General features: G+C 35.4%; 1 protein-coding gene and 1 long non-coding RNA gene across 2 annotated transcripts; one reads left to right on the plus strand and one right to left on the minus strand.

Moving 5' to 3' along the window:
• Positions 1–995: 995 nt before the first annotated feature.
• On the minus strand, positions 996–2,314 carry LOC141484206 (uncharacterized). The gene is made up of 4 exons (XM_074179290.1): positions 1,834–2,314; positions 1,552–1,739; positions 1,333–1,495; positions 996–1,253 (listed from the first exon to the last, which is right to left on the minus strand). The coding sequence occupies exons 1-4, from the start codon at positions 2,252–2,254 to the stop codon at positions 1,129–1,131; spliced, it is 897 nt and encodes a 298-aa protein (XP_074035391.1). The 5' UTR covers positions 2,255–2,314; the 3' UTR covers positions 996–1,128.
• A 3,461-nt stretch (positions 2,315–5,775) lies between these two features.
• Positions 5,776–6,798, plus strand: LOC141484212 (uncharacterized). The gene is made up of 2 exons (XR_012466528.1): positions 5,776–6,191; positions 6,291–6,798. It is a non-coding gene; the product is annotated as an uncharacterized lncRNA (long non-coding RNA).
• The last annotated feature ends 10,649 nt before the right edge of the window (positions 6,799–17,447 follow it).

The raw sequence follows: 17,447 nt of genomic DNA on the forward strand, positions 1-17,447 counted from the left end.
ATAATCGGCCGTCCGGCATTTTGCCTCCCATCAATTACCAGAATGTTGGTCTGGGCTCACTTCATTGAAATATTTACAGTCGGTTAATATATTTATTCAATTTTTCCAAGTTGGGAACATTTTTTATAAACAAATTTTTTTTAAAAGAATTCCAAATTTCAATATGTAATATCTCATCCTTTGATCAATTTTTTTCAATCATACCCCACCTCAACAAGTTTTCCAAATGAAAAATTTTCAAATATTCATTGAAGCAATTATTTTCATGAGTTATTCTATAGAACATCCCAGCTAACACCAATGAACGGCCCATTGCACTTGGTGCAGACGCTTTCCAGCATATCATGTGCCCAAAAAGCACTCAAATACTTTGAAGGACCAGCATCCCCGTGTCCCTCTGGCCGGCAGCCGGCCGTTGGGCACTTTCCCAGAAATGCTAGTACTGGATGTTTTCTGGTCAAGTATTGGAGAAACACATTCTGTAGCGTTGGATTCTGGAAGGGCCGGCACTGCTAAAGTGTGTCAACGGATGCATTTAATAGGCATTAATATAACATATTACCATTATTGGGAATTTTCTGGTTAGGCATTCTTATTTGACAAATGTATGCTGATCATATGCACTCAATCCAAAACAAATAGTACTTCCACTCACCAGAACGCCAACACTCTTCTTGTTGTGCGTTTCACCAACCAAGTTGGCGTCATCAGGAGATGCACTACTATACGCCCACTCGGCTAGTGAAACGCGCGTCGAAAAGAGTTTCAGTTCTGGTTGAGTGGGAGCAGTGACAATAAATAACTCTACATTTATTTTTATTTAGTAAATTTGATTGGTTTCAAATAAATACTGAATGCTACAAAATAATATAAAAATGATTATACCACTATATTTTATGACTGGCACTAATAATAGAAAATACCTTCTTGCCTTCTCCTGGCTAACACACTTGTAAACACATATAGGTAGGTTCGTCTAAAATTATAAGTGAGAGGCAAATAAAATTATATATATTTAAACAAAATAAATAAAATCCAAATAAAACATTTTCTCAGCATAAAATATAAACAAATATAAATAACTGTAATCAAATTAAGGATGTTTTGTCTTTTAAATATATCAAAAAACTATTTATTTTTTCTTCTTTCTCTTCCGCCATCTCTATCCCCAGCATTCCTTAGAAATATTTTGGTAATGTCTTCTACTTCTCGTTGAGTTGCATTTTTTGATAAAGAGTTTTTCCTTACAGAAACTGAAAAAGATTTTCATTTTAAAAATAAACATAATATGGTATGAATTAATATAAAGTGAAATTGTCTTCATAATCTTACCTAATATTAACGTATTTAAATTTTTCAAATTTCCAAAGTTTTCTTTGCCATTTCTTCCAGTCCAATTATATGAAATTGTTAGTTCGTTTGTCAAGAGTTTACTTAAAATTCTTCTTGTGGTATCTACTGCATCTCTACCACCTATAGTTTGCAAAGCCACACTCTAAAAAATGAGAGCACTGAATATTCAAACAATGCCTTTTAAATGAACAAACTTACCATAGCATTGAATTTTTCAATATCTTTCAATGAATCGTCGAGCTCTTGTAGTTCATAATTTGATGTACAAGGTTGAACCGTACTGGGCAGTATGATATTTTCAGTATTTTGCTGTTGGATGGTCAACATCAGATATTTCATGTCACACTTTATTCCTTCTATGCTACCAGCAATGTTCATGAGTATACCTAAAATGAAATACATGAAATATTAATATAAGTACTGATATAAGTACGAAAATACAACCTAATTTTATGTTCAAAACTAAATATAAAAGATTACCTTCGATATCTTTGCAATGACAATTATGTGAATTTGATGATGATGATGATTCCACTTTGGAAGCTGACCCATGGAGAGAACCTGAAGTGGAATTAACAGACTTGTTTGTGGAGCAACTGTCATTGTTCCTGGCATTTTTCAATAAATAAGAGGCTTTATTTGAACAATCCTGAAACTGTTCTACTGTTGCTTTGAAAGGTGGCAGCGAAACTGTTGAGGAATGTGAAGACAATGATACCGGCTTTAAATCAGTAAATATTTTTTTCCCAGGTTTACAAACTGGTACAGGTGGAATATCATGGTCTGAATCTGAGCTGCACTCAAATTCATCATACAACTTGCTTTTTGTTGGTACTCTCTTATTACTCTCATGCACCTCTTCTCCCTCCGTCACACTTGACTGATTTTCTAAGAGTTTCATTTTTTCCACAGCCTTCTGGTAATTACCTAAAAAATAAAATTTGTTAATGTTAGGTTGAAATGTTCATCTATTTCGAACCTTCCAAAGAGTTACTTGCTTCCGTTATAGGTTGAGTCTTGTTTGAAAATCATCAGTGTTATTATTAGATTGTATTATTAGATTATATACTTGTTTCCTTATAACAGTCAGTTAGTTTGGCGCATGTTTGACAATACAGTCGATCATCACCTGTTAAAAATTCCATTTTCAGATGGTTTAAAAATAAGCTTTGCACGGACTGGTAATTAGTCGTATTAGGAAAAGCTAGATGAAGTTCCAGAAATTCACATAAGTTTTCAGTACTTCTTGAACATTTACCACAAAGTAAACAAGTGAGGATTTTTCCAGCAAAAGATTTACAAACACAAGACGAGATGGGTTGTACGGAATCATTCAGTCCAGAGCGGCTGGGAGTATTGATTTTGCTATTGTTTTGCTCACGAAGAGTATTCAACAAGATCCCCAAGAATTCGGAACAATCCTCTTGTTGTCCTAACGAGTATTTAGTGGACTTCAAAGACTCCAGGAAATCGGTTGGAGGGAAAGATGATACCTTCTTACGAAACTGCAGCTGCATGAACAGTTGTTTGAGTTTGATGAATAAGCAGGAAACATTCCCGTTCTCGTTCATCATTAAAACTTCGTTCTTGAAATTGTAAAAGTATTGATAATAAACATTTCGACTGAAGTACGCTCGATTTTCCAGTATTTTCATAAACTTTATCTTTATTAATAGAAATCCCGACCGTGTTGTTGATAATTTTTATGGTGTTCGTTCAGAGCATATTTTAAAACTTTTTTCCACAAAATATACATAAAGTTTTTTGTTCGAAGAGATTTTTGTTTTAAATTCCGTCGCTTTTGTTGTTTGTCTTGTGAAACTAATGCCACCTATGTCGTCTATTCTCAATTTATCTTTAGTATCTACCTGTTACATAGTGCATTTTCAGTGTTTCTTAATGTCATTATCTTGAATACCGGATAAAATAATTTATTACCAATAAGTTTTCTAAAATCACCTAATAAATCTATGTATTATTAATTAAGCTAAAATGAAGAAATTCGTTATATCGGTATACCTTTGCAAAAACTTTTGGAACGTAAGCTACCAAAAGTGAAAGAGGTTATGAAAGTGTTTTTCTATCAACTGAAAGTTTTAAAGTGTTCAGTCAAGCAAGGTAGTTTTTGTTGACACGACGGCGGTTAATACGGGTAACTTATCACTGATGATCTATTTAAAAAAATATTTGATGGTTATTATTCTAGTTTAATTTCGTTTTTTTGCTTACTGAATTACATTTTCGAAATCAACTAATTGTTTAGAATTCATTAATTGTTTAGGTCTTAAATATGATTTACTACAATTTTTCTAAAATTTTGAATTCATAAATTTATCAATAAACAGTAGGCAATTGAAAAGAGTTTGGGAAAAGATTTGATTTGGTTACCATGTCGTCACCACATATTTGAGATCATATTGAAGGGTGCATTCGAAGTGTATTGGCCAGTGACATCCGGGCCAAATGTACCAATGTTCGGAAGATTTAAAAAATCATGGGATGAAATAGATAAAAGTAATTATAAGTCTGGTATAGAAGATACTGCTGTTGCTGACATTGTTTCGGATCAAAAAAATGAAATATCTAGTTTTATTACGCAATCCTTACAGGTACGATTTAATTGCAATTTTAAGAATACACATTTTCTTGTTTCTGACAAATATTTATTGCTTTTGATAGTTACTGCAACACCGAGATGACTGTAAAGAATTATTGAAGTTGTCATTGATTTTTCTTGGAGAAATGCCTCAAGACAAAGTTTTTTTCAAACGTCCTGGTGCAGAGATCATTATGCTAGGTGGATGGCAAAGGGAATTTACTGTTTAAAAATGTTTATATTTAGAGATGAATTCACACTTTCTAGTAGTTTGATGGTCTTCGGCAATTTTGTATTTTTATAGTTGTACTGTATTTAAAAGCTTGGTTTTCGTCAACTTCTGCAACTGCTGCTGCTCATCATGACTTACAGTTTTTGAAAAATTTAATTGAGTACAAACGTATCAATTCTTTGATTTCTTCGGCTACTTGTGATAAAATGATTTTGCATTTGTGGTACTTAAGTAATGAACTTGCTATTTTATCATTATTTGACGATACTGTTCCATTAGAGATGAAAAAAAAAATGGTCAAGCTACTAAGACTCGTGAAAGTACAGATTGTAAAGCTAAAAGATTTAAAATTGATAAAAAAGATTTGAATTCATTCATGCAAAAAAATTTGAGTGACTTTGTTTCTGGAAAGTCCTTGAATCTCTTTAAAATTTTTGATCTACCGTCTGATTTTCTTGATTTAGACATTGAATTGTGGCCTACTAATGAAAGTTATAATGAAATAAAAGAATACTTCGATCAATTGAAACTTGTCAATGATTCGGCAGAGCGAGCTGTTGCATTAGTCAATGAGTATAACCAATGCTTGGCAAAAAATGAAGAACAGTTTCAATATTTATTGCAAGTTATAAAAGAACATCGCAAAAAATACCCGAACTGCAATAAAAAAAAATTTCTCCAGTAAAAATGTACCATTATGTAAAAATGTTGAAAGTTATATCTTAGTTGATAATTAAATAAAAAAAACTTTTTGAAAACAAATTGAAAATATTTTTTCTTCTAGATCAATAGCTTTTTTATTAAATTTGTCCCAAAAATGTTATTTACTAGAAATTTGATGAATCACTGATTTTAAAATAAAAAAAATGCAATAATTTTCTGTTCCAATGTACCCAAAAATGCTTAGGACTAAAAAAAAACTGGAAATAAGGTTTATAACATTGTTCTGTTCATAGAAACTCAATTTTGGGCGAGTTTCCTGAAAACTTATAAATTAAATTGAAATTGTTCGAATTATTATTCAAAAACTATTAATATTAGTGTGCATTGAAGTTTGACGATGAATATCTTTGAAACGGTTAATTTAAGCGAATAATCATAAGAGACCATTTTTGTAGAGCACTAAATTTCCTATGAAATTATGCGGTGCGCATACCATAATAATTTTTTATTGTTGAGTTAGAAAATTCATAAGAAAAGAGAAATTTTTCTGAAAACAATCAAACTTCAACTTGCAATAACTTTTGAACGGTGAGGTTTACAAAAAAATTGTAAGAGAACTTTTTTGTAGGAAATTCAATTTCCTACAAATATATGACGAGATAATTTTTTTAAATAGTAAATACCGAGATCTGAAATTTTTCTTCTAATAACAAAAAAAAATGAAAAACTGAGGTGCGGAAAACGTTCCTACTAAAGTTAAGAGCTCATACTTGGAGAGAATTTTTTCAAGGTGTCTATCAACCTATTTTTCAAAGTATAAAGTTAAAAAAAATAGTCGATTTTTTTGGCCCACCCTAATATATATATATATATATATATATATATATATATATATATATATATATATATATATATATATATATATATATTGTTACGTTATCCGTAAAATTTTAGAAAACTCCCAAAATGTAGGCAACCAGGAATACATTTCAATTATCTTTCATATCGCATACGAGAGCTGCTGCCATCATCGATGAAACGAGGAAACCTTTTTGTTTGTAGCGATAGGAACTATCGGGTACAAAAAAGGGATTGGAGAATTTCTTTTTGGTTTATTCAGAAAATGGCTCGAATGTCTTGAACGCTAAATTTTGTTGATTGAATATTTTACGCTTTAGGCGGTTTTAATTGATCAGTGTTCTTTTCGACAGTGATATTTGGTCGGATAATTCGTTGGATTATATTATCAACTGTCGATTTGTCTCTACGGAGGATTTTAGATATCAGCCTTTTTTTGTGGTAAAAGAAGTCAACGTCTCGCGATTATTAGGGAATCGGTAATCGGAGGTGAGTTCTTATAATTTCACACAGTTGAATAAGTTTTCTATGTTCCATACCTCATTTTCCTATAATAAGATCACTACAATCATAAATATGATTTTCTAGGCGTTTAACCCCATATATCGAAATCATCTCGAGGAAAATAAAAATTACTTTGAAGAGAATATGTGTCATTCGATGGTCGCAATACTGTAATATTCATGGTCGCCTTCTAAGGATATAATTAAAGGAATGAACACCCGTTCCAGGAAGTGCAGTACTCCGTACAATCCAGTAATCTGGCTAAGTACCGCATAGCGGAATTTGTTTTTTTGGTCATTTATTTTGCATTCCGTAACTTCCACGGGCCAATATCTACGTTTAGTAATCATCAACTGGGAACTACACTCAGCGGATATTGTTTAAATGTTTTCTGTATATTAGTTATGTAAGTTTTGCGTAATGTCTTTAGGGGACTGGACGAAGACCTACCATACAGATCTCATCCACTCCTCTTCTTCCCTCTCATGAGAGTTTTCTAAGTGCACGAAACCCCTCCAACCATTTCAAATCTTGTTTTATTGATTATATATTTATAGATAAGCCAGTATATAATATATTTCTATTGAATTGATACCGTGGTCTTTCTAATTATTGTTACCTGCCAAAGTTCATTATCAATTGGTTACCTTTTTTTAGAGTAGATCTTATAGATTCAATTTCTCTAATTTCATTATTTCGAGTCAGGGTTAAATATTTGAATCTATTGGCGCCCGTTAAAGTGACACCTAGTATTTCAGGAACTCACCCCTCTCTCCCTGTTCAGGCTAGCTGTGAACATAACCCTTTGCTTCACCTTGTTTACGTAACCATTTGATATAGTTGTTTTTTTGTACAGTTCAAAGCTGTTAAATTTATTACGTAACAATATATATATATATATATATATATATATATATATATATATATATATATATATATATATATATATAGTTTATTAAAGAGACCTTGTCTTCGACTTTGCTATGGATTGATTTATTGGTAAGTACCGTTTTATTGGCTATTTTAATGTTAGGTAAATTTTGAAAAATCCTAGATAGTTTGGGAGTGATCTCCTTGATAAAAGGTAAGGATGTGAAAATGAATTAGGATGAATTAGGTTGGAGCATCACCAGTTATATTGTCATTGACAGGGAGGGTTAAATTGGAAGTTAAATTATAGTTTTTCAGAGATGTTGGTGTACTGGACAAAATATTATTTATCAAACGAATTGGATAAGAATTTTCTATGAAAAGATTTGCAAGAATTTTAAGATTTTTATTATGGAAGCTTATATCTGAGATTTTTAGCACTCTATTTTTCAGTTGCTTGACCAAGTACACTTTCATTGAATCTTTATGATACGATAGGTAGTTCATGTATCTACCTGAGCTGCAAGGTTTTCTGTACCAGTCAATTAAGACTTTGTGTTATCTGTTGTTCTGATGAACTTTGTATCGAGGAATGGTACTGACTGCAAGTTATTTTCTTTTTCTATTGTAAACTGAATGTATGGGTCGTAACTGTTGAGAGTGTCAAGAATCTCATTGATGCCATCATGAGGCAATGAAACTATGATATCATCTACATATTTTTTCAAAAAATGAGGTTTAAAGGATAAGACTGGTAATACTGTGTCCAATACATCATCCATCACATATGCTGCTAATATTGGGGAAATAGATGCTCCCATGGGAGTTCCAAAGGTTTGCTTATAAAATTTGTTGTTGAAGGAAAAATATGTACTGTTAAAAAGGAAGGTTAATAATTTGGAAAAGGTTTTTTCATCAATGTTGCAATGATTACTAATGCTGCTCCAATTCTTATGAATTGATCTTAGACATGCTGCTAAATAAACGTTACTAAATAAGGAGACTACATCCAGACTAGCTATGATATAGTTTGGAGGTAAAATAGTGTTATTAAATTTTTTCGTTACTTCAAATGAATCATTTATACAGGGTGTCCCTGGACTTCCTCTTTTCCTCTCGTGAATGTATAGATGGGGTCAAAATATCACCAGTACTTCATATAACTTTTTTTCCTAAAAGTCTTCGTAACCAAGTTACGGGCCCTCGAAGTTACAAAATGAAAAATGTTTTTCTTTGATAACTTTTCAAGTGAATATTCAAAATCATCCAAATTTTGGTAATTGACTAAACAAATGAATTCCGTCGATGAGCTTTCATGCAGGAGTGAGTTGTTTTGCTACAAAGTCAGGAACGGACTACCCCCGATGGTCCACACCCCAAAACTTTGAAATGACAGATATTTTTCAATATTTTTCATTAAAATAAGGTTACTTGGACAATTTTATGAATAAAAGTACTCGTGAGGAAAGTCGATCGGAGCAACGAGTCTTGATAAAAATGTAGTTCTTCTCGACGACATCAAACCCGCTCGTCCACCATTATTTGAAATGAATAATTATCAAAGCAGAAATAATAATGATAACGTTAATTCAACAACATTTATAACAGGAATAATACAAAGTATGCTAAAATGAAGTCGTAAACAAAAAGTACAGTACCTATATGGAAGTTTAAGTCATAGTTGTGATAGCAGATATTTTTTCAAAAGAAATATCCAGTTCTGTAGATTCGTGGTGTTTTTAAACTAACAAGCTACTCTACTATGAAATATCGAATTCATTCCATATTTTGTATGTACATAATACGTGTGGAATAATCACGTTTCGTGTTGATCAGTTATCTGAATCTCATGAAACTCAACATTCGAATGTTTCAAATTCTTCTTCACAGCTAAACTGTTGAGGAGTTTCACTGATAATTATAATTTTATGGGAGAAATTCTTTAACACGAATCTAAATTTAGCTGAAAAAATGCACATCGGAAAAAATATTTACTATACTAATAAAAAGCAAACGAATGAACTACAAAAACGGCTGCACATGATCAGGTGAAAAATATCCAGGGAATAACTATGTTCCATTTCTTTCACAGATGTTGACAAAAAAACCTTTTAGAAAGTTTTGATAAAAAATGAGAAACTGGAATGCGATTTTGTTTTGTTGAGTGGTGCGTTGTCTAATGACTATCATTGTATTGTCAATATTCTATAGGATATTTTGAATTTTTTTGATATGGCCGAACAGTTTACATTCAATGAATATGCAGATATGCATGTATTTTATGGACGAGCATTTTGTAATGCTGCAGAAGCTCGTCGTCTGTATTCCGAGCATTTTCTCAATCGAACGGTACCGTCAAGAGAAACATTCGAGCGTGTCGATCGCAGCTTAAGGGAGACAGGTATGTAATAATTGATAATTAATTTGACTACGTTGTTTTATTTCGATATTATTGCAGGTACAGTTTTGCCAAAACGAGGTGGTGAGGGCGCTCCTAGGACTGTACGTACCGTTGTATTGGAGGAAAATATTTTGGAAGCCGTCGCTGATAATCCTTCAATGAGCATCAGAAATCTATCAAAACAGTTCCATACATCCAAGTCCACTATTCATAGAATAATTAGGGAACAACTGCTCCACCCATTTCACATCCAGAAGGTACATGCCATGACACCTCAAGATTTTCCAGCACGACTGGAATATGCCAATTGGTTCATGGATAGGCAAAGAGAGGATATGACTTTTATTAATCGAGTTTTATTCACTGATGAAGCAGGTTTCAGTAGAGATGGAATTATCAACTCTCATAATCTCCATATATGGGCCGAAGACAATCCCCATGGGATATTGCAAACCAAACACCAACGGAAATTCAACGTGAATGTTTGGGCTGGTATCATAGGAAACCATCTTATAGGACCATTCGTTCTACTGGACCGAATGAATGGAGAACGTTATTTGGAGTTCATTCAGAACGATTTGAATGGACTTTTGGAACATGTTCCATTGCAAACCCGAAGAGATATGTGGTTTATGCATGATGGCGCTCCTCCTCATTTTAGTTTGATTGTGCGTGACCATCTGAACCATATTTTCCACAATAGATGGATTGGTAGAGGTGGGCCATATTCATGGCCATCGCGGTCTCCGGATTTAAATCCATTGGATTTCTTTCTGTGGGGGCATCTAAAAAGCCTTGTTTACGCTACACCTATTCACACAAGAGATGCATTGTTGAATAGAATAACATTACATTGTGAAGCCATACGAAACGACCCTGGAATGCTATTTCAAGTACAGAGAGGGTGTCTTCGCAGACTAAGAAAATGTATAGAGAGAGAAGGGGGTCATATCGAGCAGTTTCTGTAGCGGATTTTTCATTTCTGTTTGCTCTTGAGGCTCTTGAGTTTCGTTAGTTAAACGTGTTTGCATTATAAAAATTCGTTATGAACATTTTACCTATCATTTCCATTTTCCTTAAAAACTAATATTTTCGAATAATGGTAGACATCTCAGGATAAATGTTGTTGAATTAAAGTTATCATTATTATTTCTGCTTTGATACTTATTTATTTCAAATAATGGTGGACGAGCGGGTTTGATGTCGTCGAGTGAAACTACATTTTTATCAAGACTCGTTGCTCCGATCGACTTTCCACACGAGTACTTTTATTCATAAAATTGTCCAAGTAACCTTAATTTGTTGAAAAATATTGAAAAATATCTGTCATTTCAAAGTTTTGGGGTGTGGACCATCGGGGGTAGTCCGTTCCTGACTTTGTAGCAAAACAACTGACTCCTGCATGAAAGCTCATCGAAGGAATTCATTTGTTTAGTCAATTACCAAAATTTGGATGATTTTGAATATTCACTTGAGAAGTTATCAAAGAAAAACATTTTTCATTTGGTAACTTCGAGGGCCCGTTACTTGGTAACGAAGGATTTTAGGAAAAAAAGTTATATGAAGTACTGGTGATATTTTGACCCCATCTATACATTCCCGAGAGGAAAAGAGGAAGTCCAGGGACACCCTGTATAGTACTCATTGTCATAATCATATGCTTCGGTCAAAATACTAGTTAAAAGGGAGGCTAGAGCCTCAGTAGGCGCACCTATAGAGGCTACAATAGGTCTCACCGATAGTGTAGGTTTATGTATTTTGGGCAAAGCATAGAACCTCAGAGCGATACCATTATAGCAAGTAAGTTTCTTTTTTATTGTTTCATCAAAATAGTTACTATCTTTTAATTCTTAAATGAAGGCATTACATTTTCTTTGGATGAAGGTTGTTGGATCTTTATTTAATTCTGTATATGATGTATTATTTAGGATGATCTCATTTGACAGATTTGTATACTGTTCTCTTTCCATAACCACTGTGATATTACCTTTGTCTGAAGAAGTTAAGATTGAATTTGGGTTTTCTTTCAAAAATTTTTTTTTCTTTAATAATAAATTTCGAAACACCGTTGAATGGTGAGATGTGTTATGGATATGATTGGTAATAACTTTGGAAGCCCTTGCCATAGTGATATTTCTCTGAGACTGGTCTACTCTTGATAAGCATGTCCTTACCTACTAATGGTTCAATACTAAATTTGGGGCCTAATGCCAGAAACTTTGATACTTCATCAGGGATGGGTATGTTCGAAATGTTCTCAATCCATTTAGGATTTGATTTTAATTTTAATTCTAAATTTGTTTGTTTTAAACTATTAATTTTATTGATATTTTTTAATTTGACTCTATGGAAAATTTTGTTATATGCTTTAAGTTGTCTACTAATAAAATTTTGAAAAATTAATTAACCTGTTTGTGATATTATATTACTCTTTAGTGACTCCAGCACCTTTTCCAAGTTTTGTATCAATTTATGATTTGACGAAATTTCTATATTCAAAAGTTTTATTCCTAACCTGTAATTTTGTTCTTTGATGTTGGTGTACACTTCTTGTCTTTGTAAGAGAGATTCTATCGGTCTGGTAGTATTCGTGATGTGATTCGAGAGAATGTTGAATTTTCTGCACTGTAATAGGAAACTTTTTCTATTGATCTCTTTGGCTAGTTTCATTTTAGTTTTGGACCATAGTTTCGCGTCCTTCAATGTCATGTCTCCGTAAGTAGTTCCAACGGATTGGTAGAACCCCATGCCTGTAGATTAGAGGAAGGGTAGTCGTTGCTGACTAGTTAAGAATAAAAACTATTGGATAGTGGGGTATTACAGCAAGTAACCTCTATCCAAAGAAAATGTAATGCCTTCATTAAAGAATTAAAAGATAGTAACTATATTGATGAAACAATAAAAAAGAAACTTACTTGCTATAATGGTATCGCTCTGAGGTTCTATGCTTTGCCCAAAATACATAAACCTACACTATCGGTGAGACCTATTGTAGCCTCTATAGGTGCGCCTACTGAGGCTCTAGCCTCCCTTTTAGCTAGTATTTTGACCAAAGCATATGATTATGACAATGAGTACTATATAAAGGATTCATTTGAAGTAACGAAAAAATTTAATAACACTATTTTACCTCCAAACTATATCATAGCTAGTCTGGATGTAGTCTCCTTATTTATTAACGTTTATTTAGAAGCATGTCTAAGATCAATTCATAAGAATTGGAGCAGCATTAGTAATCATTGCAACATTGATGAAGAAACCTTTTCCAAATTATTAACCTTCCTTTTTAACAGTACATATTTTTCCTTCAACAACAAATTTTATAAGCAAACCTTTGGAACTCCCATGGGATCATCTATTTCCCCAATATTAGCAGCATATGTGATGGATGATGTATTGGACACAGTATTACCAGTCTTATCCTTTAAACCTCATTTTTTGAAAAAATATGTAGATGATATCATAGTTTCATTACCTCATGATGGCATCAATGAGATTCTTAACACTCTCAACAGTTACGACCCATACATTCAGTTTACAATAGAAAAAGAAGATAACTTGCAGTCAGTACCATTCCTCGATACAAAGTTCATCAGAACAACAGATAACAAAGTCTTAATTGACTGGTACAGAAAACCTTGCAGCTCAGGTAGATACATGAACTACCTATCGTATCATAAAGATTCAATGAAAGTGTACTTGGTCAAGCAACTGAAAAATAGAGTGCTAAAAATCTCAGATATAAGCTTCCATAATAAAAATCTTAAAATTCTTGCAAATCTTTTCATAGAAAATTCTTATCCAATTCGTTTGATAAATAATATTTTGTTCAGTACATCAACATCACTGGAAAACTATAATTTAACTTCCAATTTAACCCTCCTTGTCAATGACAATATAACTGGTGATGCTCCAATCCAATTCATTTTTACATCCTTACCTTTTATCAAGGAGATCACTCCCAAACTATCTAAGATTTTTCAAAATTTACCTAACATTAAAATAGCCAATAAAACGGTACTTACCATTAAATCAATCCAAAGCAAAGTCAAAGACAAGGTTCCTTTAATAAACCAAGTGAATGTTGTGTATAGTATTCCGTGTCAATCATGTGATAAGATATATGTTGGCCAAACTTCACGAATTACTTCGCACAAAAGTGACTGTAGATTACATCCAGAAAGATGCTCTTTAGCAGACCATGTGAATAAGTTTGATCACCATATGAATTATAACTCAATGAAAGTATTAACCACTGAATCAAACTCAGTTAAGAGGTCCTTTCTAGAAATGTCTTACATTTTTGAAAATAACAATTGTATGAATGAAAAAACAGATATTAATCACTTGAGTGAAACTAATTCCTACTTATTGACTCTAGATAAGAGCTTTTACAAAAACAATATCAATTTGAACAATTCCACTGTATAATAAATCTTAAATTTAATCTTTCATAACAATTTTATCCAAACATAAAATTTACATTATACACTAGAGTACACTTGGTACTCCCAGTGAGAATATATAAGTTTTATCAATTGACAGATGTCACTCTGGCATTTTTAACGTTCTATCCTCAAACTCGTTCATTTGAATCCTGCACGCATGATGTGAATAAGGGTCTGACGAAAAACAATATTTTATAAAAAATAATCTCAAGCATTTAGAATTGTATATCAAGTTTCATCTTCTCCAATGTTTCAACATTTTTTCTTCAACATCAATGTAACCATCCTCACATAAGATGTAAGTCATGAACATTTAATATTTTTGATCTTACTTTAAAACTTATATTATTGTAGTTTCCCTGATGATGGAAATAAAATTTTTCGAAAGCTTGGACTAACTTAAAAGAGTACTCATTTACTTGCTGCAATACCCCACTATCCAATAGTTTTTATTCTTAACTAGTCAGCAAGTCAGCAACGACTACCCTAACTAACTAACTTTCCTTCATTTTGAGTATTTCAATATTAAATTCTACAAAAAGGATTTGAAGCTTTATATGTTCTATTAATTATCTGCGAGCGCTTTCGACAGTTGGTAGTACTGTCATCTTCTGGTGCCAGAAGTGGATGTCGAAAGACTAAGTGAACTTTTTTCTTACTGTTTAGCTCCGCGATGGTATTTTCGATCAGTCTCAGATCCTGCAATTCAGTGGAATGTTCTCTCCTGAAGCCGAATTGCTCGTCAGGCAGAACATTTCGTTCCTCAACTTCTTCGTTGAGCCTTTAAGGTAAGACTCTTTCAGCCAGCTCAGCCGTCGACGAGAGCAGACTAATCTGGCGATAATTCTGCGGGAAAAGCCGGTTCTGCCCCTGTTTTGGGAGCATGACGACGACCGCATGTTTCCACCTTCTGGGGAAGTATCTTAGAGCCAGAGAGCTGTTAATGATGGACAGTAGGCTCTCAACGCAGTTTTCCGGGAGCTTCTTCAATAACTTGTTTCGTTATTGGGTCAACATCCGGGGCTTTCTTGGCCTTTGCGGCCTTGATATAGCCCTTTAATTCTTCCACAGAAGCCGGAAGAATGACATCATCGTCATCCTCCCTGAGGATGCGGTGAACCCGATCTTCAAGCAGAATATCGCGGTCGATGTCGTCAACGTTAAGTTGAAACTGACGTTCCATCGTGTCAGCAAAAGCCAACGCTTTGTCAGCGGGGGAATAGCACACTCCACGCTCTCCGTGAATGGGTGAGGGAGCTACCTTCTTTCCCTTGAGTCTACGAGTGATTCGCCAAAGCTCGTCACTCCCAGGCTCAATGGTTTCCAACAGCTCCTCCCACCTCTCATTTCGGTAATCAATGATGGCCTGTTTTACTTGATTGGCCATTATGTTTGCCGCTGTTTTGTCTCCTGGGAAGAGCGTTCGCTGATAGAGCCTTCTCAGGCGATTTCTCTCTCGTATGAAGGCGAGAGGGAAACTCATTATAGCCCTTCAGCGGACACTTCTCACTGGAGGTGGCCGTCCGAAAAGCATCATTCACAGAGGTCTCGAAGCGGTGAACTGCCGCGTCGAGTTCGTTGGGAGAGCGGAGACCCTCAGGAGGGGCGCGCATCTCTCCGAGCTGAGCTGTGAAGATATCCCAATCGGTCTTATATCTCATGCAATAATCAGGGGAAGGAAGATCATCACCCAATACCAGGATTACTGGATTATGATCGGAATCCAGTTCCGACTGAACGCAAATTTCGCTAGTCACAGAGACGTTTCTGAGAAGCGCGATGTCCAGTACGTCAGGTCTATACTGCCCGCGATAGAACGTAGGTTCATCCGGTCCCAGCACGAGATATTCATGTCTGTCAGCATGTGCATGGAACGCTTGGCTGTTTAGATTGGTGGCTCTGCTCCATAGTCCGTACTTGGCGTTGAAGTCGCCAGCAGCAATTGTCGGAATATCACTACCCATCAGCAGTTCATCCAGTGATTCTGGGAGTAAAAGATTTCTCGGAGGGTTGTAGACAGAGATTAATCTGTGACAACCCCGACTCAGTCGAATTTCGACCCCTACGGCCTCAGTTCCGTGTAACCGAGCACTGTCAATGCCGTATTGGACACACTGGAGGGATCGTTTGACAAGAATGCCAACTCCCACACCAGCACGTCCAACACGTTCTCTATGGTAGAACTTGTAATTTGGAATGACAACGGATTCATTCTTCAGATGCGTCTCTTGAATTAGAGCCGTATCGATGTTGTGCTCTACGAGAAAGTTCTCGAAATCAAGTTTCTTAAGAAGAAAGCCATTGGCATTCCAAAAGGCTATCTTCAGAGATCTAGGCCATGTCGGTTGGCAGTTCCAGTCAGCACGTTAGTATTCACCGTGAACATTTTTTCGAGCACGGGGAATTTGAATAATTGCTTCATCTGCTCCAAAGCGGCGCAGATGTCTGAAGCCCCCTGAGTCTGAGGTGGGGGCACAGATTGAGAAGGAGCAGGCTTTGTAGAGCCGTTTGCACCCTTGGATGCTGCTCTGGCAAAACTAACCCCTTCCTTGACAAGACCAGACCCCGCAGGTCTGCCTGGGGGAGATGGTTTCTTAACTGATTTGTCTCTGGACTTCTGAGCCTTAGGGAACTCAGGGCAGCCTCTATAATTGGCAGTATGTGCCCCTTTGCAATTATTGCACTTTTTGGGGTCAGTCCTTGCTTGGTGAGATGCCTGCCGGCGCACTTGGACACATATTGGGACTGCCATACAGTTCTTTTGGCAGTGGCCGAAACGCTGGCAACGGTGGCACTGACCCATCGAAGCTTTGGAGTGCTGGGGTTCAACCTGCACCTTCACACTCAAGAGGTCTTTGACCTCAAAGATGTCCTTTTGGTCTCTGGTGACCAGGACCATGGGTAGCTTATTTACGCGCTCCATCCTGGTTACTGAGGAGGGGTCAAAGCCTCTGGCTTCTAACTCCTCACGGATATCGTCAACTGAAAAGTGTTCTGGCACTTCTCTGAGGACGGCACGGATTTGCCGGTCTTCGGGGAGAGAATAGGTGTGATGGGGGATGTTCTCCGTCACAAGAAGTCTTGACAATCGACGATAATCGTCAGGAGTCGAGGGCTGAACCTTAATGCCGTCATGAAGGTTGACGGCTTTGGAGAAATTTATTTTCTCCCCAGCTGCTGTTTTGATCAGCTTAACCCATCTGTCCTTCTGACGAACGACAATTGGTGGGATCCTAACTTTTTTGTTTGGAGGCTGCTTTTCCTGCTAGCGTGGGGTAGAGGGGCCAGGCTCGTAGTCCTGAACAGTTCTGAGTTTTCAGAAACACTGACAGCTTGAATGGCTGGACTTGTGTCTATATTTTCATTAGTAGGTGGTGTGGCCTCCTCGCGGACCTGACTTCGGGTCACCGGACGCGACGAAATCTCGGACTCGGAATAGTACTCATTTGCCTAGTCCCTAATATCATCTAGAATATCCTTTTTCTGCAATCTTTTTGCTTTTTCAGGCTGCTTATCTTTTTT

Source organism: Leptinotarsa decemlineata, unplaced genomic scaffold (assembly GCF_025532065.1).
Source record: "Leptinotarsa decemlineata unplaced genomic scaffold, Ldec_3_MD MMD2_tig00005002_RagTag_RagTag, whole genome shotgun sequence".
Classification (NCBI taxonomy): domain Eukaryota; kingdom Metazoa; phylum Arthropoda; class Insecta; order Coleoptera; family Chrysomelidae; genus Leptinotarsa; species Leptinotarsa decemlineata.